This window comes from Gallinula chloropus (assembly GCF_964237585.1).
Source record: "Gallinula chloropus genome assembly, chromosome: 2".
Taxonomy (NCBI): Eukaryota; Metazoa; Chordata; class Aves; order Gruiformes; family Rallidae; genus Gallinula; species Gallinula chloropus.
This window is the reverse complement of record NC_140086.1, coordinates 29,653,156-29,678,624: the sequence shown is the minus strand read 5'-3', so window position 1 is coordinate 29,678,624 and position 25,469 is coordinate 29,653,156. Positions and strand designations below refer to the sequence as shown.

The 25,469-nt window shown below is 40.6% G+C and overlaps 1 protein-coding gene across 2 annotated transcripts; it reads left to right on the top strand.

The window, feature by feature from the left end:
- The first annotated feature begins 226 nt into the window (after positions 1-226).
- On the top strand, positions 227-11,372 carry LOC311188969 (carbonic anhydrase 3-like). 2 transcript variants are annotated; one of them, XR_014617145.1, is made up of 8 exons: positions 227-324; positions 399-596; positions 3,619-3,737; positions 5,411-5,503; positions 6,197-6,262; positions 7,789-7,944; positions 9,127-9,712; positions 10,461-11,372. XR_014617145.1 is itself a non-coding variant. In XM_084260550.1 (7 exons), the coding sequence occupies exons 1-7, from the start codon at positions 288-290 to the stop codon at positions 9,244-9,246; spliced, it is 789 nt and encodes a 262-aa protein (XP_084116676.1). In that variant the 5' UTR covers positions 227-287; the 3' UTR covers positions 9,247-11,372. The 2 variants fall into 2 exon arrangements, 1 of the variants encoding a protein (XP_084116676.1); XM_084260550.1 differs by having other exon boundaries at positions 9,127-11,372.
- Positions 11,373-25,469: the final 14,097 nt, after the last annotated feature.

The following is a 25,469-nucleotide window of genomic DNA, read 5'->3' as shown; positions in this document are numbered from 1 at the left end:
GGGGGACGAAAGGAGTCGCCGGGTCCCGCCGGCGTGCCCCTGCCTAGTCCGGGGGGAGAAAATGGCTTTGCCCGCCCCCCGCCGCTCCCCACCGCCCCCCACCCCTGCCCACCTCGCAGCCTCCCGCCACCGCCCTCCCCCTGGCCACCCCTCAGGGGAGGACGCGGACCCGCAGCGCTCTATAAAAAGCCCCCCGGGGCGGAAGGGAAGGAGGGAGGAAGGGAGGAGGCCGTCGTGCCGCCGGAGCAGCCGCGGGGGACGAGGCACAGGGTGCGGGCAGCGGCACCATGGCCCAGTCCGTGTGGGGCTATGACAGCGAGAACGGTGAGTGGAAGTGCGGGGCCGTCGAGCCGGTCGGGGCTGGGCCAGGGAAACATCTCCTTCCCTTTCCCCCTCAGGACCGGAGCGCTGGCATGAAAACTATCCCATGGCCAAGGGGGACAAGCAGTCGCCCATTGAGATCAACAGCAAAGAGGTGCGGCACGACTCTTCCCTCGCCCCTTGGCACGCCAGTTACGACCCCGGGGCAGCGAAAACCATCCTGAACAACGGGCGCACCTGCCGCGTCGTCTTCGATGACACGTTTGATCGATCAGGTCGGTTTTTGGGTCTGGCTTTTGGGGGTTGTTAGGAACTGAGGTTTTCAATGTCCTGGGAGTGAAAACGCATCCTGAGGTACCTGGTCTACGTGGGCTGGCTGAGAAAACCCATTTGGATGCATAAAAAAGGTGTTCCCAGAGTTTATTCTGATGGATCCAGCCTTGGTTAGGTCTACCACATGTGTGACAGGGAAGCTGTAGCTGCAGCCCCTGAAATATAGACCTAGCTGGAAGGTGGATTTGCATTCCCCAAGGCACCTCCTCCAACGCAGGCATCATATCCTCAGGGTTTGTGTGAGGGGGTGGTGTTTCCCAGAGGGGTGTTGGGCACGCCATAAGCATGGAACTCGTGTGTTTCCTCTGACCGTGATCCTGATTTCTTCTCTTTGTGTGGGAAGTCTTAAGATCCTTCAGAGACTGAAAAATCTATGAAAATGACATTTATGACAAAAGCATTTCATGGCTTCTGGAAACCTATAAAATGGCTTTATTGTTTAATTGAGGGATAGCAGTCTTGAACCAAGTTAAACTGTTCGAGCTGTATCAGAGTGTGGCCCTGAATGCAGACAGGCAGCAGCAGTCAAAATGAACGATAAAGTCCAAATATTGTATAACATGAAGACATCTTAAAAGCATGCAGTATTGATCAGTCCTTTGTCAAGAAGGAAAGCAATCTAATTAATGGAAAACAGTTACTTTCCACTGTGGTTTTTTTTTATATTTGGATTTTGTGCTTGGTAAGCTATACTGTTAATTCAATATATCTGCAATGCATTGAAAGACCACTCTCTTGTTTATCATGATGAGCTCACTGTTTCCTTGGACTCCTTTATTTACCATTACAGCTACCTGTTATTGTTCCACATCTCACAGATGGAATCTAAACTATTTAGGGCAGGGATCATCTACTTTGTTATGTATTTGTATGGTGCTTTGGAATTTATTCCTGCAGTTTCTACACAATAGCCTTGGACAAATTGCAGTTTTGTTATAATACAGAATACTCTTCTACAAACACTGTATATAGTTAATGCCATGACTGAAAGCATGGCAAGTAAATTGATTATGAATCTTTTCACCATATTTTCAGGCAGTTCTGCTATGTCTTCTTTTCTTTTTCTAAAACTGCACTGTTTAGGCACAGGCTGCTCAAGAACATACCTGCTCAGAGAACTGTGTCAGAGAAAGACCCTGATTTGTCCAAGCAGAGTGCAGCCCTTGGTGCAGCCCTTCTTCTAAATCCTCACTCCACCTCTTCCCTCCCCATTATCTCTGGATGTTGTTCCTCTGGGCACCCAGTGTGCACATTCAATCTCTGCTGCTGTTACTAACTTTCTGCAGGCTGCAGGACAGTAGTTCAGGACTCAAGCCTTTCATGGGGATGTGCCTGATTGGAATCAAGTACAGTGTTTGACAGCCCTGGAAAACCCCATGAGAAAGCATTTAATAAACATTGCCTTCATTAGTTGGCTTATGTGGTGGCAGCAGCTGATAAGTAGCAGTTTTATTTTGCAAAAGTAGCCTGACTTGAAGATAGCCTTTTTCTGATCTAATCACATGGGGGAAAAAAATAATAATGTTAATAAGAGATTTTTATGCTAGAGAGATCTGTATGTTGTTACAAAATGCTCTTTCCAAGTGCATCACAGTATTTGAGCTCTGGAATGGGCCACCTGTAAGAAATGACTGCTAAATGAGTTTGCGGTTCTGATATTGATTTATCTTTAAATGTAGGTAGATCACATAAATTCAGCTACTGAAAGTTCCTGCCTCCCATTGATTCCAGGGTGGAATGGCAGCAAACACCTGTGAGGAGTTGGAGTCTATGCCCTAGTTTACCTACATTCAAAAATGAAATAACAACAGTAATGTGACAGATTTTCCACTGAAGTTAGTCCTTGAGTATTGAGTTAGTTATGATGATTTAAGTATGAGCAAACAAAAAACCCCAAGGAACTGCATGCATGAAACTCAACAGAGTGCTTTGTTTCTGCCCTCAATGGCTGCGACACCTTCCAACTAAAAAGAGAAACAGCAAAGTTAAACCTCTTGCTCTGTGTAGGTATTCCAACACGTATGATATCAAGAATTAATTTGAGACCATTGGGCGCAAGAGGATTTAAATATAATTTCAATGTTAACTTTGAACTTCAAAGCTATTGGTAGAAGTTCAAACTTGAATGGTATTTAAGCAAGATCTTCTGGCACTGCGGTTGTGACCTGCATTATCAGCTTTCTGTGTAAGGAAACACATCTCATTCCTGCCTTAGGTAATGAATGAAAAAATATATTTGAGAGTTTATCCTCGTAAGCAGACCCTGTTCAAAAGAATCCCCAAACTGAAAGAGCAGGTGTGGTGTTTTGAAAGCCAGAGTTGATGTAAACTGTCAGATTGATGCATGGTCAGCATTATTTGACTAGGAATAGCAGAAGTAATAGCTTTATTTGTTTCTTCTGTGGTAATGTTAAGTGTGTTAAGTGTGGTTTATAGCTTCTGTGCTCAAGAACACTTTTCTAACCCATTTGACAAAAGCTCTCTTCTCTTTCCTGACTTTCAAGAAATAGATCCTTTTGTGTTTGGTTGTTCTGGATTTTTTTTTTCTGAAGCAGCAAACTATGCCTTAAGCATCATTTAGTTTTCTGAACTGTAAAAGGTATGCCAGCTGTGTGCTAGAGGTAGGCTTCAAAGTGCCTTTGGGTTCCTTTCGCAGTCCTATCCCCAACCATTTCACAACAGGCCTGTCAGCACTACTCTCTTGCCAAGAGAAGAGGGGTTTGCTGGCCAGCAGGGGTTTGATTCCGGCTTAACTCACAGCAGCTTCCACACTTTTCACATCAAACAAGACTCTTCCTAATGGATAACAGAATTCAGCCCCAGTCTTGTAAGCTGGGGAGTGCTGTGACCCCCACTGCAATCAGCTGGGTTTAGGAGAGCTGCTCCATACTCCTGAGGTGCGGGTCCCCTCCCGCTGAGCGTGTCTGTCAGTTTGCTGGTGCTGATGTGGAGTGTCCATTGCAGTGCTGAGAGGTGGGCCGCTCACCGGAGCCTACAGGCTGCGCCAGCTGCACTTTCACTGGGGTTCCTCTGATGACCATGGCTCTGAGCATGTTATAGATGGGATGAAATACGCAGCAGAGGTAGGACTGACTTTTAATAGAAATACTCAGTACTAACTGGAATTTGGCCGATTGTGCACCTGAAGGGATTAACCATTCCCCCTTTTCTAAGGTTTTAGCTATGGATTTTTCTCTAAAATCTGTGTGTGAAACTTGGGAGTGTTCATCAGCATGCAGTGTTGCATCTGCCAACAAATGTATCCCTGCAAGTATGTCCTAACACAGAGTTTACTTCTTCAAGCACCAGTTTTCACTGGTATTTTAGAATGTTTTTAAAATATTTGAGACAAAGTGATCTGTTATTTCCAAATAGGAAGATCTGGGTTTTGCTGAGGTTTTTTGACTTCTGGCTCTTTCTGGTATAGCTTGGATTACAAAGTCTCAGAAAGCATTGCTAGCTAATAGAAGAACTGAAAGCAGGTTTGATTAACTGACCTTCAAAATTAGATCCACCTTGAAACCTATTCAGAACAGTGAAGAGTATCTCCTAGCTTCTGAACATCTGTGCTCTACAATATCTGTGTTTGTATTTGGGAATGGTGGAAAACAGATTTTTGAGGATTTTTGAATGTAAACTACTGTAGTATTGTTGTCCAAATTTGCTAAAGACAATTGCTACTCTAGGCCCTGAAGACTTCTTCAGGTAAGAAATAAGACTGAATTCACTATTGAAGCTAGCAAATGTTGCTTCCTTCCTCCATCTTACATGAGAACAGGCTCAAAATATATGCCTACGCCCACAAAAAGCCTGCAGTCATCTTTTCCTATCTTTCACCTATGCCCACAAGGCACAGAGCTTACAGGGGCTTTGGCCACCTATTTATCATAGGAAAAAATGTGGGCAGTTATTTTGAAGGGTCAGCATGCACTGACATCCTAGAGATGACTGTGGGTGGTTGTTTGGGGTTGCTTTTCCCTCGTTCCTTAGCCACAGCCAAACTTGTTAGTATTCTACATTAATTTATATCCAGGGCAATTTATTTTGTTGCTATTTTAAATAAATGTTACTGTGCTTAAAAAAATTTAAAAAGTTAAAAATTTGCCTTCAAAATAATCACCAGATTCCTGTTTTTATTGTGTGGAGCTGTATTCCAGATGCTACTTTGACAATCCACACTTTTGGCTGCAGCATTTGCAGCTATACACAGGAGGCAGAGATTTTCTAGGAGGAGATGTAAAAACTTGAAATCCATCCTGAAAACATAGCATTAATGAAAGTAGAAATAAGGCAGAAATGCCAGGTTACTATCTCCACTCCTTTCCAGTACAACGTGTCAGGAGTAGTGAGGGACACAAAACAATAATGTATGCACTACTACAACCCCATGGAAACCCTTGACCTGATACCTGAAGATCTAAAAATCTACTTGAGATGAGGTGCATGCTAGTAGGTGTCTCATGCGCTGCATGTGTGCATGTCATGCTTGGGTTCAATTGTTTGTAGTTGCACTGTCTGGTTAATTTTTAAATGCACTGTGTGGTAAATTTTTATGCTTCAGTTAAATGCAATATAAGTGTGAGCATATGGAAGTGTGGGAACAGCAACAGGGTGCACTTACACACAGTGTTCTTTTTCATGTGCTTCCCTTCACTTGCTGTGTTCTGGAAACTTTTCTCCATTTAATTTAAAAGTTTGTAAGATTCTGCTGTTGGCAATTTCTCGCATTTTTAACTGAGGTTTCATTGATTTCTAGCTGCATATGGTGCACTGGAATCCAAAACATGGTAATTTTGCCGGAGCTTTGAAACAACCTGATGGTGTGGCTGTTGTGGGCGTTTTTCTGAAAGTAAGTGGCAGATATTCAGTCTTTGTCATTTTCTGTATGTTTCATCTTTCTCTAGTGCCAGGGGAAAAGTTGCCATTGTTTTTCCCTGCACTGTATCATTTTACAGGAAAACATTTGAAGAAGTGTACAGACTGAAGTCATGTATGCCCTTGGGCCCTCCAGATTCCATTCACTAACCCATTCAGAACTGACTTCTGACACCATTCATGACACCAGTGGCACATATCAAGGGTGGTATTGAACAAAAGCCACACAACTTCAAGCCTGGGACACTTGCTAACTTTTTCCCTGCTAGCTGACCAGCATATATGCTGCAGAATGCTCCAAGTGTCTGCAGGAACTCCAGCTCTGCCTCACTTGGCTGAGTGCTCATACATCTCATGGCGGTTGTGGGTTACTTTCAAACCAGGAGCCAAGGGCTAGGCCCTGGAAGGTGTAGATGACCCTGTCTCAGCATGCAGTTTGTTCCTCAGACAGTGTGAGATGCCTTGTAGAGACCTTCAACACTTTTTTGGATTGCACAGCCCGCTACTCGAGTAACTCGAGCTATTCCGGATGTTCTTTAAGCGCACATAATTCTGTGTCAGCCTGGGCTGGATGCTCAGGACTGCTGTCTGACTTGGCAGATGGGATGTACTGAATTTCTTTCACATACAAAATGAAAAAGTACAGTACTTGCATTTTGCATTGCAGGTTGGAAAAACTCCCAAACCAGAGATGAAGAGAATTCTTGAAGAAATTGATAAAATTAAGACCAAGGTATCCAAACGTTTCTTGTGATAAAATGTAGTTGAAAAGCAGCAGAAGCAGAAATCAGATTCACTTTTGGCATCATTCTGATACCTAACAGTATTTAGTATACATAAAATCACAGAAGAGAGTTCTTTGTAGAGAATTGTGATGCTGCATCCATTGTCATTTAACAATATTGAACATAAACCTAGCCTCTAGGTATAGGTTAGCAATTTTACTTCAGGATAAGCTTTTTGGTTCTAATGTTGCTAAAAGAAAATTCCTTTTTTAATTTGACATTGAACATACAATTAGATCACTGGGACTGAATTTTAAAATTTTTATAAGCACTTTCTTCCAAATCTAGCAGAATTTATCGTGTTTAATTTTAGTATGTACTGCCATTGATGTGTGGGTCCAAGCCTGAAATCTCTTCGCTCCTTTCTCAGTCATATTAGTTTCTTTTTTTCCACATTTTCTTAGTCTTCAGCTCCAATTCAGTTCATTCTGCTGAGGGAGCTGAAGGTCTTTAGGGTTTTTTTCCCCTACTCATCTCTCCCCCCTGCTGTGTCAATGGTATCTGTCTTGATACAAATTCAGCTTTCTCTTACAATCTCTGTATCAATTTTTTGGCCATTTACACACAGAAAAATCTTTGCCACAGTTAATAAAAATTTGATCAATGAAACACTGTGTCATACAATGATGACAGGATGGCAGTGATATCCACTCCATTAAATTCCATCTGAGATTGCCTGACTAGAGATTTTATGACTTCTAACAGCAGAAAAATAGAAGTCTGATTTCTTCCATACAGACACTTTCTGAGTGGTTCTGAAAAAAGCAACAGCTGAAGAAAAGCAGAGAAAGATAGGTGTATAGGCAAACAACCACATCTTGTATTTTCTCTCTTATTTATCTTTCCCTGACGTCACATACATTTAACCAGGACTCCTTATTTGTGTCGGCTGTTCTACCTTGTCTGGTGATAATCACCTTTAATTGTCAGACACTCAGGATTCAGTAACCTTCCAGGAAATATTTTAATTTTTTACATAAAATGTAACAGTGCCAACAAAAAGATTGAGAGCATCACCATGACAGTGTAATTAGAGCACAGTTTTGGGAGGAGAGAGATGCAGGTTTAAATTCTTTTAGGTGGAAGAGAAGACTGTAACAAATCTGGGACAAATTCCTGGCCACTGTTCTTTGGGTAGAAAGGATACCAGTGCCTGCAGTGTCACAGCCTTTAACTTTTAACCCAAGTGACCCAAAATAAAATAAAATTCTGACAATTCCAGAGCAGAAAAATGCAAAGATGAATTTGATTTAGTGCCACACATTCACTTTGTAATTTCTTTGAATTTATTAGCAGAATCAGAATGTCAGTGATTATTAATTGCAGGGCAGATGTTTGACAGGAAGAAAAGGAAATTAATCTCTTGCATCAATCTTGGTATTTAATTACTTCCTTAATAACAACATAGATGTGATGTATTTTAAGATGCACATCTCTAAAGTTACTGCAGATAATTATTTTTTGTTTCTTTAAGGGGAAAGAGGCTCCTTTTCAGCACTTTGATCCTTCAATTCTTTTCCCCAAATCTCGTGACTACTGGACCTACCACGGTTCGTTCACTACACCGCCCTGTGAGGAGTGCATCACTTGGATTCTCTTGAGGGAGCCGATTGAAGTCAGCTCAGACCAGGTAAACTCCAGCTTGTTCTGCTACTTCTTTACCAGCTCTGAACAGTGTGTCAGCACATCAGTGTGATGATTTGCAAGCCCTCTGTTAGATTTCTTTGATGAGGAAAGCTTTAGCTGAGGACTGTGAGAAATTGCCTGCAGAATGGACTGGAAAAGGACTGTAAAACTGACCTTGAGAATCAGGGTCTCTTCCCAGAGACCTCACAGAATAGCTTCAGCAGAAAGTGTCTTCTTCCCAAGGTGTTCTTGGGTTCCTGAAAATCAACCTAGGTGGAAGCACCTCCGAGCCACAAAATTCAGCCATCACAGCAGCCCCAGTACATTCTCTGTGCTTCAGCATTTAGTGACAAGGGAGAGTACAACTGGTTTCCCAGTTTAAAAAATTCCTGGTCCAGATCTTGACTTCCTAAATGCTGTCAGAAGGATCAAAACAGCTGGAGCCTGCAAACCTGAATGTTAATACAAATCAAAACTGTATCCATATAGCTCGAATGTGCACTTACACAGGAAAAAGAAGAGAAAGCCAGTCTGGATAAGGTACTCTTTTTGGTTCTTATGTTAAAACTTTTGGCTATTTATGCTATTTTCTGCTTTAGCAGTTCAAGTCAGGGTGTCACCTTTTTCAGAACAGATTTCTGTTTTCAGAACAGATGTATTTTGCATTTAGATGAAAAGGTAACAATCAAGTGACATTGGTTTGAAATAAATGTGGAGAGCAATGGCTAAGTGCTGAAGTAATGGCTGGTCTTAACAATCCAGTTGGCTTACATTTCTCTGTCTTTAAGAACAAAATGCAAACTTCTGCAAAACAGCTTTTTCTATCAGAATCACTAGCATGGTCTTGGGACATGCGTCCTCCTTCACAGAGAGCCACAGTTTCACAAGCGGCTTGACTGCAGTCCAGCTCCAGCAGGGTCATGGGAAGCCCCTTATCTTTCTCCACATTGTGAGTGTGGCTCAAGGAAAAAGTCAAAAGCAGCCCTGATCTGTGGATGAAGGGTATAAAGGTCCACAGAAACAGTGCTTGCCATAGGGCTGCAGTGATCTCTGCCAATAATCTCTACCAGTATGCTTGTCATTATAAAAGAACTTCCCTTTTCTGTCTCAGAGTTTGCTCTAGGCATCAAGGTCTGTGCTGCATCCAAGTGAACTGCATGAACACTTTCTTTTTCCTTCCTTGCAGATGGCAAAGCTCCGTAGCCTTTCCAAGAACAGTGAGAATGAACCTGTGAACCCACTGGTGGATAACTGGCGTCCACTCCAACCTGTGAAGGGCAGGATAGTGAGAGCCTCATTCAAGTGAAGTCCCAAGTCTCACTCTGCTGAATGAGCGAGAAAATCCCTGCATCCCAAAGCGTAGTTAGTTTTTGCTGTCTACTGCTTTTCCTCTGGATCCAGATCTGTGTTTCTCAGCTTGGAATTCTGAGTGGTAAAAATGAATCTTACTTTGAAAGCAGAAAAAAATACCGTATCAGATAATAAGGAAATGTGAGATACATGTGATTCTTGACCACAAAAGAATCAGCATTTGTGGTAGTCTCACTTCTCTGCCACGTGAGCTTGGAAGAAAAAAAATGGGCTCAGTTTCAATATTTAAAATTAATTTAAAAGGAAATGTAGTAAAGGCAGAAAAATGAGCCAGTAGTTCAAGAAAGCAGACAGAACAGTGGGTCAACAGTACACGAACAGGAGGTAAAACGCCTGCTCCTACAGCATCTCTAGAAGTGATCTTCCTCAGATATCCCACCTCCAGAGCGAACATCCAGAGAGTAAGTTCCACTTTAACCTACAGGATTTTTCCTTCCCTCTCTTGTTCAGAACTTGTTGTCCAAGATTAGATTAGTATTTTGAGGGCATTATCAGCTTCTCTGTGTGTAGAAGAAAAGATACCTTGCTGTCATTTCAGCTCGTGCTGTCTTCTCCATGCTCTGCTGCTGCCCACTGATCTTTTCTTCTTTCATTTCTGCTGTTACTTCACCCATCCAGCTGTAGGGTGCTGCTGGTATCATGTTGCCTTGTATTTCTGCCTTAGGATTGCTGAGGGGGAAGTGCCTTTCTTCTGTTGCTCTGACTACTTTACCTCTCAGGGTGATGGATTTTAGTTTTGGTCTGCCTGGTTTTGTGGGTTTTGACGTCTTTGTCTGCATATTAACAATTTCATCCATTAGGGATTTTGTTGCATATGGAGATGGCTTTATAGATGATTCATACATGTAACTTGTCTTTCCCACTACTGAAAAATCCAGGTATTATCACCCAAGTGTTTGTTTATTGTGACTCTGTGTAGTTAGAGATTCTAAGTGGAGTCTGTTTAGCTCTGCTGCTTTCTGGGGAGATGCATCAGCTTGCACATATGATCTGAGCAAGGAATTGCTGGCAGCCAGAAACTTGTAAAACTGTCCTTCATCATGTAAACTTTACAATTTCATCACGCATCCTAAACAGCATAACACAAGTGCCATCTAGGTTGAACCCCCATGCAGACTCTGAGTAAAGATCTGCCCCGTGATTATTCAGTGTTGTAGGTACAAGAGATTGCGAGGTCCGAGGTGGTGCGTGAAGCCTCCTGCAAACTGAGCTTCTGGATTCTCTGTATTCCTCTAACTCATCAGTAGGTGGCAGAGGGCGTTCTTCTGGAGATGCTGTTACAAACATGTTTGCAACAACGTTTATAAGGACTATGTCAAAGTCTGAAGAAAGAGCAGAGGTACAAGTGGCTGGAACAGGCGTTTCCCAGTTCTGCACTACGTCACTTTTCACCTTTACTAGAAAAATCGTTCTCCAACAGGGAAGTAACGAATGGGCAACGCTGGAAAATTTCTGCTGTTATTACCAGCACCATTCAGTGAGAATTCAGGAATGAAACTGAAGGCAGAGTTTGATTCTCTGTATTCATTTAGAAATGTTTGAAGAACTGATGAATTCCCATTGAGGATTAATATTTCAGTTGACTAGAAGTTATTTTGCTTACTATAAAGCAGTTTCATTTTAAAAGCCAAGTTCATGTCAGCAGAAATTAAAAGCATTGATTGAATTCTGTTTACAAATGTTTTGGCATTGGCTTAATCTTATCAGAAAATCAGCTTTTGATGTTATGAGTGCAGCACTTGCAATGGTATCGATTTTAAGAGTCTCTTAGATCTTCTGTAAATCCTTGAATCTGTACATCTTCTCAACACATAAAAATGTTTCTGCAGAAAGTTCATAAGCAACATTTTTTTCTACTGTACTATGTCTTACATGTAAAATTTGTTTTCATATCCATACACAGTTGATCTTGGTGTTGAGAAAACTTCAACACAAATAACTGAGACAAGTCTGAGTCTTTCTACCTAAAAGCCACTGACTGTGATGTTTTAATCTCTTCTTATCGGGGCAATAAAACAGGATTAGTTGCCTGCACTTGGAATAACAGCTTTTGTGTCTTCAGAGAACCAATAAATTGACTTACATAAAAAAATTGATTTCTGGTTTTATTTCTAATGCTGAGTAATGACTGAAAGAACAAGAAGATACTAGAAAACCTTGTTACTCTTGTCTTTGATACATTTGCATGTAATACATAGGTGGACAGACACTGTCCTCAAAAACATGAGACATCAGAACAGTATCACTTCTTCTCTGTTTTCAGGTACAGAAAGAAGTGTTTATTCTTTGACTGGATACAAACATTCTTTTTCATCTTCCCAAAATTCATACATTTACGTCTGATCTTGCATATCACTAACTTGGAGATGAATTTTGGTTTCTTGCAGGAAGCATATGGACCATTTAGCTGAAGAGTTACATCATTCCGAAATTTCATAATTAATTTATACTCTTTGAGCACATGAATTAAACTTGTTTAAGAAAAATAGTATCTTAATTGCCCACAAAATCAGAAACTAAAGCTAAAGGAGGGAAAGTTTAGATTAGATGTTAGGGGGAAGTTTTTTACAGAAAGAGTGGTGAGGTGCTGGAACAGGCTGCCCAGAGAAGCAGTAGATTCCCCGTCCCTGGAGGTGTTCAAGGCCAGGTTGGATGGGGCCCTGGGCAGCCTTGTGTAGATCCAGGCCCAGAGGTCGGTGTCCCTGCCTGTGGCAGGGGCGTTGGAGCTCTATGATCCTTGGGGTCCCTTCCAACCCAGACCATTCTATGATTCTATGATTCTATGATTCTATGAAACTGTGTGCACTTTGCTTTGATTGTTTCTCCTACTGCTTTTGAAAGGCAGAATCGACAGGAATTTATCAGCTACTGGCATAGCAGTTTTTGTTCCAGCAGCAAACACATGCTTTGGGTGTTGGCACAAAGGAAAATAAAGTCTGAAGTTTATATTACTCCACCATGCATCTGCTCTGATTCCATTCTGTTTTCAAACTATTAGTAAGCAGAAGCATCAATCTCATTGCAAATATGCTTTACACCTTTGTTTTTCACTTGAAGAGTAAAGCATATGTAGTTTCATTCCATTGCCTTTGGTCCTTGATGAATAGTGTAGCTCACTACTGATTGCCTTGGTAACAAACTAAGAATATGTTATGTGGACTCTCATCCTGCTGCCTTATCTATCTTAAGTAGAGAAAAAAGCCTCTGGGAACTGATGAATTAAAAAAAAAAGTAAAAATTACTGTAATCAGTGTGGTTCACAAAATCCTTGACTACTTTAATATATATAATGTATATATTAATTCCAGCAAGGCAGACAAATGATTGAAATTAATTACCACCTAATAGCTTTTGACAGAGACTGAAACCCTCCCAGCCTCCCACACCCCATAAGAGCAATTACCAGAAAACTAAAAGCTTATTCCTACAGTTTCAGAGCTTTTTTATTAACTGCAATAAGTTTCCCACCAGCTGTGCCCATCTTTCGGTCAGGTGCAAATTCATAACTGCTCTGTGAATTCCTGGTATGACCCTCGGTATATGACCATCTACGATGAGGCATTTCTGCTACTAAAATGAAAAGTATACATGTTCTTTTTTCTCTATCTCAAAGACAGACCCTCCTGGATCTCCTTGCTGGTGTTTATCTGCAGAGTAATTAGAGTTAGAGAATGTTTATATTGTTGGTCAGTACAACAAAATAATAAATGACAATAACACAATATCCATTTCTTCCTGGGGCATTTTGTCCTGTGCCTCAGCACAAGAAGCAGCTGTACGGAGTGTGTTCCCCCCTCATCTATCTGCCTTTTGGCTCAGTGAATTCTGGCACTTACCTTTGTCAGCACTGCAGCACAAAGCATGTATTCAGGAATTACATTTTTCCCAAAGCCAAGAATTTAATAGAACATAGTTAACATTCCCCCACCCCGCCCTCCCAAATAGTACAGGTAATATTCTTCTAATGATGAATTATGGATCTAACTGGACTCACCTTTTCTTCAAGAACATATTTTCTATAGTACGTTCATATGCTAAGAACATATTTTCTATAGTACCTTCTTTTCAGTTCAGGGCTGCTGTATACGTTTGTACTTGTATATCTGCTGTACATGTTTGCACATGTATATTTGCAAAAATGTGCAATAAAATGGAATGGGGCCAGTTCAGAGTTACTCGTGAGGGAGAGACAGAAAGGCTGTAACATTTTGCATTCATTAAAACACAGCAACAGATTAGGATACAGATGGAGACCTTGTGATACTACAAGGAAAATAAACAGCAACAGAGTATTGTTATTATAGAAAACATTAGCTTTCTATATTTGGACTGGCCAGCACAATACTTGGAAGAGTGTGTAGAATCCCCTTAATGCTGTATGTAACCAATGCCAGATTTCCTTATCAGTTAATCATTAATCCAGGAGGAGAGTATGTTCTATGCAATTGTAGTTTGGATTTCAGTGAACAAATGTGCTTGTCCTTGAAATGAATCTAGCACTGATTTTTGCCAGTTGCTTCCATTCAAATTAAAAGAAGAATGGATAAAACTGAGTCTTCAAAGCTTTTAATTTCAAAAGTGCAAGCATGCTGTATTTGTGTAAATACAGGTTAACTGAACTGAGAAAGTCCATGTCCTTAGATGAGGAAAGCACTGGCTGTTCTTTAAAGCAAAAACTTCTAAAATCTCTGGAACCACAGAAAAGGAACGCTGCACTTACTGATGAATAATGACCAAAAAGGCTGCTGGGAGTAAGTGACAGTAAGAAATGAAAAGGCAAATCATTAGCCAAGGAAAGTGTATCTTTAATGTCAGAGATCATAGACATAAAGTGAAGTCTGTCAGAAGGCATGTCAATTTTTACTTTTCAAAAAGTACCCGGTGGCTGGAAAATCAACTAGGAAAAAATAAGATGGAGAAGAAAGAATCACAGTTTCTATGCAATCAGGATGAGGCAAAGATTACCCGCGTCTGCAGTCTAAGTGAATACCTGACATTCAATAAAGATGAATGTGAAGAACATGGATGAAAATGAAGATTTTAGGATTGACAGGAATATATATATGGGAATGAAACTTAAATACAACGGTAGAGCAAACTCCATCCAGTCAAAGGACTTGTCTCTGCTTCAGAAGACTAAAAGATTGGCACAATAAATGGCAACACTTTTGTTAACCAGTTTTAACAAGGTCTCTCTGGAGATGCCATCCTGCCTTTCTAGAATCAAATTCAACAGGAAGGTTGGAAGTAATGATGCCATCAGCTATGCAGAAGTAGTGGTGGTACTACTGAACCATACCGGGACTTAGCAGAAGCAGAGGCCCTCACATGGAATAGTATCTGAGGTGAATCTGAGTAGCTCACTGGCACTCTTTTATCGTTACTAATAACTCGCAGAAGTTCCATCAGAAAATTGTTGAAGAACTCAAAACTTCCTGGAATTCGACTTGTGTCCTTGCTGGAAGTAAGACCACAAGCCAGTTCTCCCAGATTTGCATTGTGGCAATAATAAAGCTTTAATGGATTAATATTTTAAATTCTTCCATTTTTTTCCCCCTGACATTCCTGCTATTTGTCCTACTTTCATCCCACAGACAATGCAAGCATTCCTACTGAAAACTGAAGTGCGGGGACACTTCTTGCTGGGCTGGTGAAGTTCATTTTCCCAAGCCCACACGGTGGAGCCAGTTCCTCAACACTCACATTTCTGGCGCCACTTGGCAGGTAGCAGGAGGTCCGGGTTGCTGCACAGTGAAGATGCTACGAGTCCAGCAGGAGTAATTAAATAAGCATTTAAAAGCAGTTTATCCAAGTTATGCTTGAGCTATAAGATCCTGTATTTAAATAAAAATTGATAGTTAAGGACTGGTATCTATTTCTATGTAAAAAAGCTTTTTTAATTTTGCCTGCATGTATGTGCAAGCAAGCCCAAGGATGTAAGTCATTTTGCTTCTACAGACTGAGAAAAGTATAGGTAGGATCATAGAATCAGAGACTGTTTTGGATTGGAAGGGACCTCGAAGACCATCTAGTTGTAAGCCCCTGCCATGGGCAGGGACACCCTCCACTAGACCAGGTTGCCCAAAGCCCCATCCAACCTGGCCTTGGACACTGCCAGGGAGGGGGCAGCCACAGCTTCTCTGGGCAGCCTGTGCCAGGGCATCACTGTCTTCACAGGGAAAAAATTTTCCTAAAGTCTAATCTAAATCTATCTTCCAGTTTAAAGCCTTTTGTCCTATCACTGCACTCCCTGATGAATGCCTCTCCATCTTTCCTATAGGCCCCCTTTAAATACTGAAAGGTCACTGTAAGGTCTTCTTAAGGCCTTCTCTTCTCCAGACTGAACAACCCCAACTCTCTCAGCCTGTCTTCATAGGAGAGGTGCTCCAGGTCTGATCATCCTTGTGGCCCTCGACTGGATTTGCTCCAACAACTCAAAAATCCCATCTAATCCCATTCCTAAAGATCTCTAATCATTTCTTAAATCCCAAAGAAACATATCCCCATGGCACGAGAAGCTACAGATTAAAATCCATCCCTGATATGCACCAAATTGGTTGCTGATCTAAGTAATTATGAGATCAGCACTGTAGGACAAGTTGTCCTGCCTGTTAGTGATAGTCTGACTAGCTGTGCCAGTCTACATGTCCCTTTTCTCTCTGCACATGATGACTCAATCATCCATCATGGTTATGATAATTTCTCCACTGAATTAAAAACTGAAGACATTTCCATTAAAGTTCACTTCTTTCAGAGAAGTGATTTATTTCTTTCTCCCTTAACACTGCAGGCTGCCAGCCATTAGGCCCTAATGTAAGAACCCCCACAGTTTTGTGCATTGTCTGTATAATAAATCTCTGTTGGAGAAAGCGTATAATCAAGGAATAATTTTTCTTGTCAGACATCGCTGAGCAACAGACAGCATCAATGACTGCAGCATTCCTAAATTTATAGCTAAACAAATGCTACTGACCCTTGAATAAACAGGCAAGAGTTGATCTGTTGCCCAACAGTGTGTAAGATCTATAATTGAGACACTGATTTCATTGTCTCTGTTGGGAAAGGTAGGGGATGCAAGTTTAGGAACAAAACTTTCCATGCCTAATGCCTTAGAGCACTTTGCTCTAACTTCCACTGAAAATTTCTGAAAAAGGCATTGAGTCAGTGTAATCTAAATAAAGTTGAGGGTATGGAACACACCTTCCGCTTTTAAAGTAGCAATTGTGCTAGGACTTGGATCAAAGAGAATATGGTACAGTATTAATTAACAGTTAAAATAATTACCAGTGAGAATAATTACATTCTTATACTTGTATCCATCATCAGTCTATATCAATGCCATTGTAAGAAGTTTTTAATATTGCAAACTGGAATTCCTCTCTGTGTTTCCTGTAGCCTTAAAACCCAAGAATCATAGTACAGGCTGTGTGTACAGGAATATTCTCCTCTTAGAGGTGATAGGGAGCAGAATCTTGCCTGGCAGTTCTTTATAAAAGCAACTTCTTGCTGGAGCCTGCCTGTGGCCTTTTACCCAGAGATATGATCCAAGTAAAACTTCAAGTTAAATGGTATTAATTTCCCATACTTGTGTTTGTATCTTGATCTCAGAGGACTGTAAGGTCTGGCTCTTAATGTGTCTGTTCAGGTGAGCAGCCTCTCCACTTGGCCATATTTACTGTGGCTGAGCTGTTGAATAAAAGACATCTTGAAAAGCTTGTTGCCCAGATAGAATCATGAATGCAAGTGCATGTGTTTCAATGCCAGCAAGGCAACTCAAGATACCTTATGTGGCAGGAAAAGGAGTAAATGTTTCCATTTGTGCATGCACAGAGGAAAATTCATGACTGGTAAATAAGCATCATAGCAATGCATGGTTATAGCCAGCCAGAAGACAATAAGCTGTTGAATGTCTTCTTGCCTCAATTTCTGACTCATTGTCCGGTCTGTCTGATACACTAAAAATGTTAAGCTTCCTTAGCTGGAAATGGTGGAGGGATATGTGAATATGTGAGAACATTCACATAATCTCAAACTAGGATGTGGAGCTTTGCCAGACAGCCCAGATGGATAGGGCACAAGGCAGTATTACCTGCAGAAAGCTTTCACATCTACTCCTTGTCACTGGGAATCTCTGTGTAATCCATCTATCCTGTTAGTGTTTGCTGGAATATACAACCTGATTCTGTTTTACCCATTACTATAGGGATATGTAGTCAAAGCATGCAAATAACTTTGTTATTTACACTTAACTCCATTTAGAATATGCCCCTGGTTGCATCTGGGGAAGGAAATGGCACAGTCTTCACCGTAACAGAAGCTGAATCCAACTCCATGTACATAATTACACTGGCCACAGCTCAGAAACCCCTCTCGCTTATGTTTCTGAAATAATCTATGGCTCAGCATTATATATCCAGAGTCAGGTCTGGTGTTGACATGGCCCCTCCTCATGCTTCTCTATCTAAATGTACTTTACTACAGAAATACTACAGAGTATTTTTCTAGTCTTTCTCACTGGCTATCTATCTTACTGTGTAACTAACATCAGGATCTCCTATAATGTTTGCTGCCACAATTTTTTTTTTTCTTTAAATTTTGGCTGGATTTTGGGAACCCTTCAATTATTAGTCTTTCTCCTGATGATGCTTTCCTGCTTATCTATGACTGGCTTAGAAAAGCACGCTTCTCTTTGCACAGGAGATGGTCACTGCAGGCTGCAAACTGTGTTTTGGACTTGTTGGGTTCTTCTGTACAAGCAGGCTGACAGAGAGACCAAACGTTTTGGAGTACTTTATGAGCTCCCTGCACTGGGAAGCAGTCTGGATGACCCTTCTCAAGAGCACCAGATAGACTTTTGCAGCTGAGATCTTTCTATAGAATTGCATGTTTCTGGTTTATCTTGCATTGCCATCGTCGCTGCTGTAGTGACACAAGTTGTTATCCTGAACCTAATGTGGTCCTCATCCCATCTATTAATATACCTTTTGAGCATGTTTTAGTTCTTCAACCTACCCTGCTGTACAGTCAACAAAGCAAAGCTGTTGGCTCTGACAATTAAACATGGGTGTTGTGTGTGTGTGTGTGCACACGCGGGTGCGTGCAGACGCAAATATTTTCCAGGGCTTTGAAAGGAATTGAGAGGTAGCAGGCAAAACAATGCAGTCGACAGAAATGGCTGGGTGGCATTCAGAAAGTATCCAAATGAGCTCACAATTATGCGTTGTGGCTGCACTGCATTGCAAAGTGGGTAGAAGGGAACATATGTTGAAATACAGCAAGTGTTTTACCCAGTGTTCCTACCAAGAGGGCCAACACATTTTTAGCATTCACCTACACATGTTTACTTGTTGGTTGGATGGGGTTTTTTTCTAGTTCATCCATGTATAAAAACATCTACCTAAGAATGTGACAAAACTACTAATAGTAACAAAATTTGCAATTTTTTCTTGTTTGAGTATTGATTTTCGTTCATGCAGCCTTTTAAATAATGTAAGTCATGGAGCAGAGGATACCATAGCAGCTTGGGGATTTTGTGAATATGTAGCCATAAAAATAGAATAAATCATGGTAGAAAGATATTTTATAGACCTATTGAGTCTTAGTCTGCAACTATCAGATTCTGCTCTTTGACAATAGAAACTGTGGAAAAAAATAGGGTTTGTGACATAATAACACCATAATTTAACTCAGCATGTTGGGTGTTTTTATTTTGGCAGGCAAAGATCTGATTGTTGATAGGTTTCCACTCATGCCTACCATGTTTTCCATAGTCTGGCATGGATTTCAGTGAAGGCATATGACAACCCATCTTCTTGGCTGTGACATGTCACACCAACTATGGCATGCTCAATGAAAAGCACTGTGTGAATGTTTTTTGCACACAGCCAGGCGTGCTGTGCGCCATCAGATGCAAAGCAATACGGTGCTTTCCGCAGCTTCTTTTTTACTGCATTACTTTCTGCAAATTCCTAATTGAAATAGAAGGTATGCTATGTCAATATTTGTACTGTGCACAAAACAATCATTCCAAACTGTACTGTAATACAGTGCAATCGTTCTGCAGTCAGGCACTGAGGCGAAACAGCATTAAAGCAGGCATATCTTTGCCCACTCCACAGGCTGAAAGAATCCAGTGCTGCTCCAAACCACTGTCTTGCTGGCCCTCTACTGCATTCACAACACTTATTCCATGTATTTCTTGCTCTAGCAGGATCAAAACTGGAATCCAGAAGCAGTCACATGAGTGCTGAAGACAGGGAAATTATCAATCCCGCCAACCCTCTGGCTATGGTCTTGTTAGTGCAGCTCAGTGTGTGCCACAGTAAGGGCACACCACTGACTCATGTTCCATTTGTTGTCCACCAGGATCTCCGTGTCCTTTTGCACAAAGCTGACTGACTGCTGGCCAGCAGCCCCTAACTCATCCCAGTGCGTGGGGTTGTTCCTCTCCAAGTGCAGGATTTCACAGGTCCTCTGTGGAACTTCATGAGGTGCCCATCAGCCGATTTCTCCAGCCTGTCTGAGCTCCTCTGGATAGCAGCCCATGATTTCATCCTTGAACTTGCTAAGAGTGTATTTGTGCCACTGTTCAGGTCATGAAAGTTTTGCCAGTAAATAAAACAAATTAAATTCCACTCCGGGACAATAATGGATACTGTAGTCCACCAAATCTTGTTCATAACATCTGAATAAGTAGCTACCCCAATTTCATTTGAATTAGCATAATCTCTTTGACTTGCTTTCTTTCTGATCACAGATGTACAAAATTTCTGCTATGGGGACTCTGTGTGTACTGGAGAATTGTGCCAATGCATTACTGCTTTTACTGCATACACTTACTGACCTTGCCATTGGTCCTTTTCTCCACTCACAGACATTGTCAGCTGCCTTTCCTTTCTCCTTTCCGTTTTGTGGACTCCTGCAAACAGCTTATCTTCTATCATGCAAATAATTCCTGTGCCACAAATATTTTTCCATTTTTTTCTTCACTGCTCCCCTCCTAGTCAGCCCCCTTCCTCTTTTCTGCTTGCCTCAGTCTGTGTCATCCTTTTCCCAAACTCACCTACCATTCTCCTTACTGCAAGGACTCTGTGTATCCCTTGCCCAGGCTATTCTCTCTGTCACACAAAAGAGACTTCATATCACTCTTCTTCCCTCTATTTCCCTCTTCTTTTTACTGCTCAGCCAATAAATCAGTCAGTAATGTATCAGTAAATGTGCCTAATTGGGAACATGAATAGGGAAAACATTCAGTTTATAGCAGGGTGTGACCAGCTGGCTGTTTATTTGATCTGCAGTAAACTGCAGAGGTATTTAAGCTGCCAGAGCACTGTGGTGCTATCCGTTCCGTAGTTACTTCCACACAGAGAAATGTCATCAAGATTATGTCATAACATGTAGCTAACTGGCTCATGTGGTGCCAGTCCAAATGCATTTTTGAAATATGCTGAAGTTCTCAGGTTGGATCTTTCTTGGCTAGTTTTAGGCAAGCTTTTATCTAAATATATATACCCTTATATATCTATACTTATATACATATGTATGTATAAAGCGACATGTGCTAAAATGCCTCCCTTTTGTCAGCACACCTCCCTCAGATTTTTATTCTATTGCATATGTGAGTAACTCTGCAAATGCCTGTAGCATTGTAGCTGACCAACAGTTCAGTAAGAGGACTGTCCTAGTAGCTAAAAATACTGGGATTTTATCCCCTTTGGATGCTTTTCATGTATAGATACGATACTAATATGACACTTTCTGACTGTATCTTTTTGAAAATTAGAGCTTCATTCACTCCTTTAAGAGATTGTGTCATTGCCAGCAGCAATTTTTTCAATTACTTTTTAAGATAAAATATGAAATCATTGTGGTATCATTTCTATCTACATTTTATCATCAATACACCACTATGCTGAGTCACAATAATGAAATGATAAATGGGACAATATTTTCTACTTAATATTTCTTAAGCCAATTACTTCTCTGGGTTTGACAAGCTGGTTTCAAGTTTCAGGGGTGGGGAGTTATGTTCAATAAAAGTCAAATAACTGAAGTATTTATGCATCATCCTTTTTTCAAGTAAAAGTACAGATAACTTTGCCAGCTTTCTTTAGAAGCAGCTGATAGCCATTCTTGTGAAGTATGACTACTCTGCTCTCTCTTGGTGATCTGCAAAATGTCCAGAGAAGCTTCAACCCTCAAATTCTCTCTGCTGAAGCTGTTGCATTTACTTACCACTAAACTTCACATTTAAAGGTTGTGGATGCAATCTCTGAGGATGGTACGAAACACCTGCCATAATTTCATTTCTTACAATTCAGGAACCCCAGGTAAGTTGGATATCTCTCCCACAGCAGTCTTGTTCCTTCTGCTCTGTATTCCATTTTGTAATTATATTCAAAGTTTATTTTGGGTATGAAACAGATATAAATGGGTAAGTTAGCATTCTCAGTCTCTCTCAGAAGCAATTCAGCATTACAAATGTAGATACAACCCTAGAGAATCAAGCATGACCTTAGTAAGCATAGACTTTTGGCAAAGGCTCAGGTCCTGAGTGCAATGCTTTTCCATTGCCTTGTTCTGCCTTGTGCAAACAACGTAGGGATGAGGGGGAACAGGCAAAGAGAAAAGGAAAGATTTACTGCCTGGGAAAAAATGCTTGAATTAATGCTGTGTTATCACTGTTTATAGGATTAAGCCAAAACCGGGGTTGGGGAAGGCCGATATAGCATCATATAGTGGCAGCATGCAATGAAAGTTAAGTGTGATCTTACTTGTAACTGCTACTGATCTGCCTCGTAATGGAAGAAGGAATTTTTCTGTTTTAATAGTGGATTTTCTCACCCACTCTTTATATTTCTTTCTTCACTTAGTTCTGAAAAGAAAACAAGCAAAGGAACAAGAGTCTTTGGATGAAAATTCTGTAATAACCTAATGCAGCAGGAGCTGATTCTTCTTAGACCTCATAACAGCAATCACAAAAGTACCACAGCAGTTTCTCGAGACTTATTCTTTTGTATGAAAGCAGGAGGGTGGCAGTTACATTAGTTTCTATGGTTATACACTAAAAGTCTTTTCACTGGCTCTGTAATTTGATCCTCTGTGTCACTAGCTAATGCCATAGCTTCATAGCTTCCTTCTCATGTTCTCAGCAAAATGCCAATATGGGAAATTTCTGTAGTTAGAGATGAAAGCTTCTTAGTTGCTGAGATTTCTGTGAAGCGTGTGAATAACTTGGAAGATTAAACATACCATTATATTTACAATGAAAGCAAAATTTATACATTCTGATTTGTTGAGGTTTGGACATGCATACATCTAGATCCAGGTGTGAGGACACAGCTATACTACAGAGAAATACAGTCATTCTTAGATTGTTACTTTGACTGTCCATAGCCTTTTATTAAAATATTTTTGTGCACACCCTGGACCTAGATTCAGAATAAGATTCAAATCACTTCTTCATGAAATGTAGGGCTTCTGACAAAGCCCTAGTTTTAATGGTGATTAGTGTTACGTGGAAAAATATCTAGCTGAAGTGTAAAGTCCAAGGCTATGTATGAGAAGTAAATATAACTGCCCAACTTAAATCTCTTCGCCAACTATGTGCCTTTGCCTCTTTGAACTGCAATTGTTCTTGTACTTGTTCAAAATGAGACTATGCACTCTTGGGTTTAGGATCTTTTGCCATACACATCTGTAAGAAGCAAATAATCTTAAAGGATGGAAACAATATATGGAGGTGATAGTCTGCTAATTAGTCAAGGGTCCTGCACTAATTCCCATCCCCTTGAGCAAAGCCTAAATAAAGTCATTTGGGAGGAATCACTATGTTAGAATGGCTGGAAATAGCAACCTCCTACACTTTCTGGAAGTGTGTTATGAAACATGAGCAAACACGACCTCTTATCTATTTCTGGTAGTCGTTTTTGTATCTTTGTCCCCGCCACAATAAGTAGCATCAAGGCTTTGGCTGATGGATCCTCACAATTGCAGATCTACCCTCCCACTGTGTTCCCCAGAGTTTTTAGTTTACTGACACAGAAGATGCTTTTGTTGTGCAGTTCTCCATGACATGTAGGGAATGTGGATTCATGCTGCGCTTGCTGTCCTAGGACTTTGCCTCTCAGTAGCTATACTGCAGAACTATTTCAGTTCTGACGTATTTCAGTCCTTCTAAAAAGGTACGTAAGGGGCAGGTTCTGGACCATAATTCTAAAGGTGCTCGGGTTAGTCTTGCATCTAAGCCATTTAATGTAATATTTAAAGGCATTTGGAGCATAAATGTCTTCTGTTGAAGACAAACTACTGTGAACATGGTCAGAGAAAGAGTGAGAGCTGGGGCATTTTAGGCTGGGAAGTGGGTCTGCTATTTATGTTTATGGAGAGTGCGGGTTTCTCTTCCAGATTTTCCTTATGTGTGTTTGGAACCTAAGGCTGAGAGATTTGTCAAATCAGTTAATATCAAGGATTGAGAACAAATGGTTTGTGTAAGCTTTAGAAAATTATCATGGTAAACGTAATCACCGGTTTAACATTTGACTAGTCCTTTTCACATTAGATTTTTAGATTAAGGTTAATGCAAATTTAATATAAACTATACAGTAGTGAGCGGAGCCACAAAACTGTTGGAATTTCACAACAGATTTGTTTGGATTTTCCTTTTCTGAAAAGATGAGGTCAAATCCTTACTGTTCTAAGCCTCAGTGCCAGAGCACACATGAGCAGATTGTTCCACTCTTGAATGGAGGCTTACATTTCTGCATATATGCCATCTGGGTACTACAGTAACACCGTAATGGCTGTCTAACTGGAAAGTTTGTAGGATTCTGCTTGTTGAATTTGCCTGTTTACATTTTTAAAAACGATAGATGTTGTTTGGTCAATTTTAACCTAGCTTCTTGACTGCTTTTCATTTCTGAGCTCAACTGTTATTCTTAAAATTTATTTTAGATTAGAGACAAAGTCTGTCTGATTTTTTTTTATTTTTTTGTAAACCCGACTTTACCGCTATATGAAGTAGCACATATGGGAGGAAGTCAAGGTTCTAGTGATAGGGGTGAATCATCAAGAATCCAGGAATCCTACCTGACTCATTATTCTGCTTCAGAATTGTGAGCTACTCTCAGAGCTCCTGACTGCCTGACTGTTTCCCATCTGTCTCTCAGACCACTGAAGAAGGCCTTATTAAATGTTCATACAATATCTCTCAGGATAGGTCCTCTGACTGCTACTGTTAGATAAATAACTCTACAGTGTAATACAAACTATAGATGTCCGTGAGGATAATACACATTTAAAAAGGAAAAAAAAAAAAAGAAAAAGAAAAAAGGAGCCTTGCTGGGATCCAAAGGAGTGATGTTTTGTTGTCAAATTAAAAAGCATCCTCTTTAAAACTTAAGAAGTAAGGCCAGTCTTAGTGATGCATATAGGGAAAATTTTGGTATAGGAATAAAACCCACGAATGGCTAATCAGAATTTGACAGGGAAGACAGGTATCTGAGCGTTTTTCTAATTTAAACAGTATTTGGGGGGGAACATTTGTTCAAGTGCCTTAGAATATATGTTAATATGTACAATATATTTGTTTATTTTTCCCCTATAACTTATCTGGACTTTAAAAGCATTTAATGATATATTCTGAAAATGTGTTTCACTGAATCAGGTGCTCTCTGAATTTGAAACACAACTGAGTATATCACGATGTGGACTGTGGCAGATTGAGGTATGTTATTGTCCAATGGTGAACATCACTTTGCTCTGTGAAAGCTTTCTTTATTTCAACCTCCACTTTAGACCAAGTTTAATAATGACTTCTGTCTTCTATGCTATCTGTATTACATGTGCATTTGCTTAAAAGGCTTCTCTTGTCTGTAACATGCAGGGAACTTAACCATGTTCAATAATGGAAAGCCCAGGAATAACATTTAAAGGCTTTCTTTTACTGGAAGAGATCTTCCGCTAGTAAGGCTGGTGTCTTTAAGAGATTCTATGCATGGCGTTTCTGAGAAGGAAGTGAATATTTCACCTGGGAAGAGGTGTTGAGGGACATTGTGTACTCAGTCTGAGACAAAGGAGGAAAATTCAGAGGGAAGGGGTAAGGACACTGGGAAAAATAAGAGGACCAGAGAGGAAGAAGAGAGGAGGATGAAGTCACCT

Coding starts and splice junctions, on each gene's coding strand:
- LOC311188969 (XM_084260550.1), top strand. CDS start 288: ATGGCCCAGTCCGTGTGGGGCTATGACAGCGAGAACG. Junction 325..398: donor GGGCTATGACAGCGAGAACG/GTGAGTGGAAGT, acceptor TTTCCCCCTCAG/GACCGGAGCGCTGGCATGAA. Junction 597..3,618: donor TGACACGTTTGATCGATCAG/GTCGGTTTTTGG, acceptor TGTCCATTGCAG/TGCTGAGAGGTGGGCCGCTC.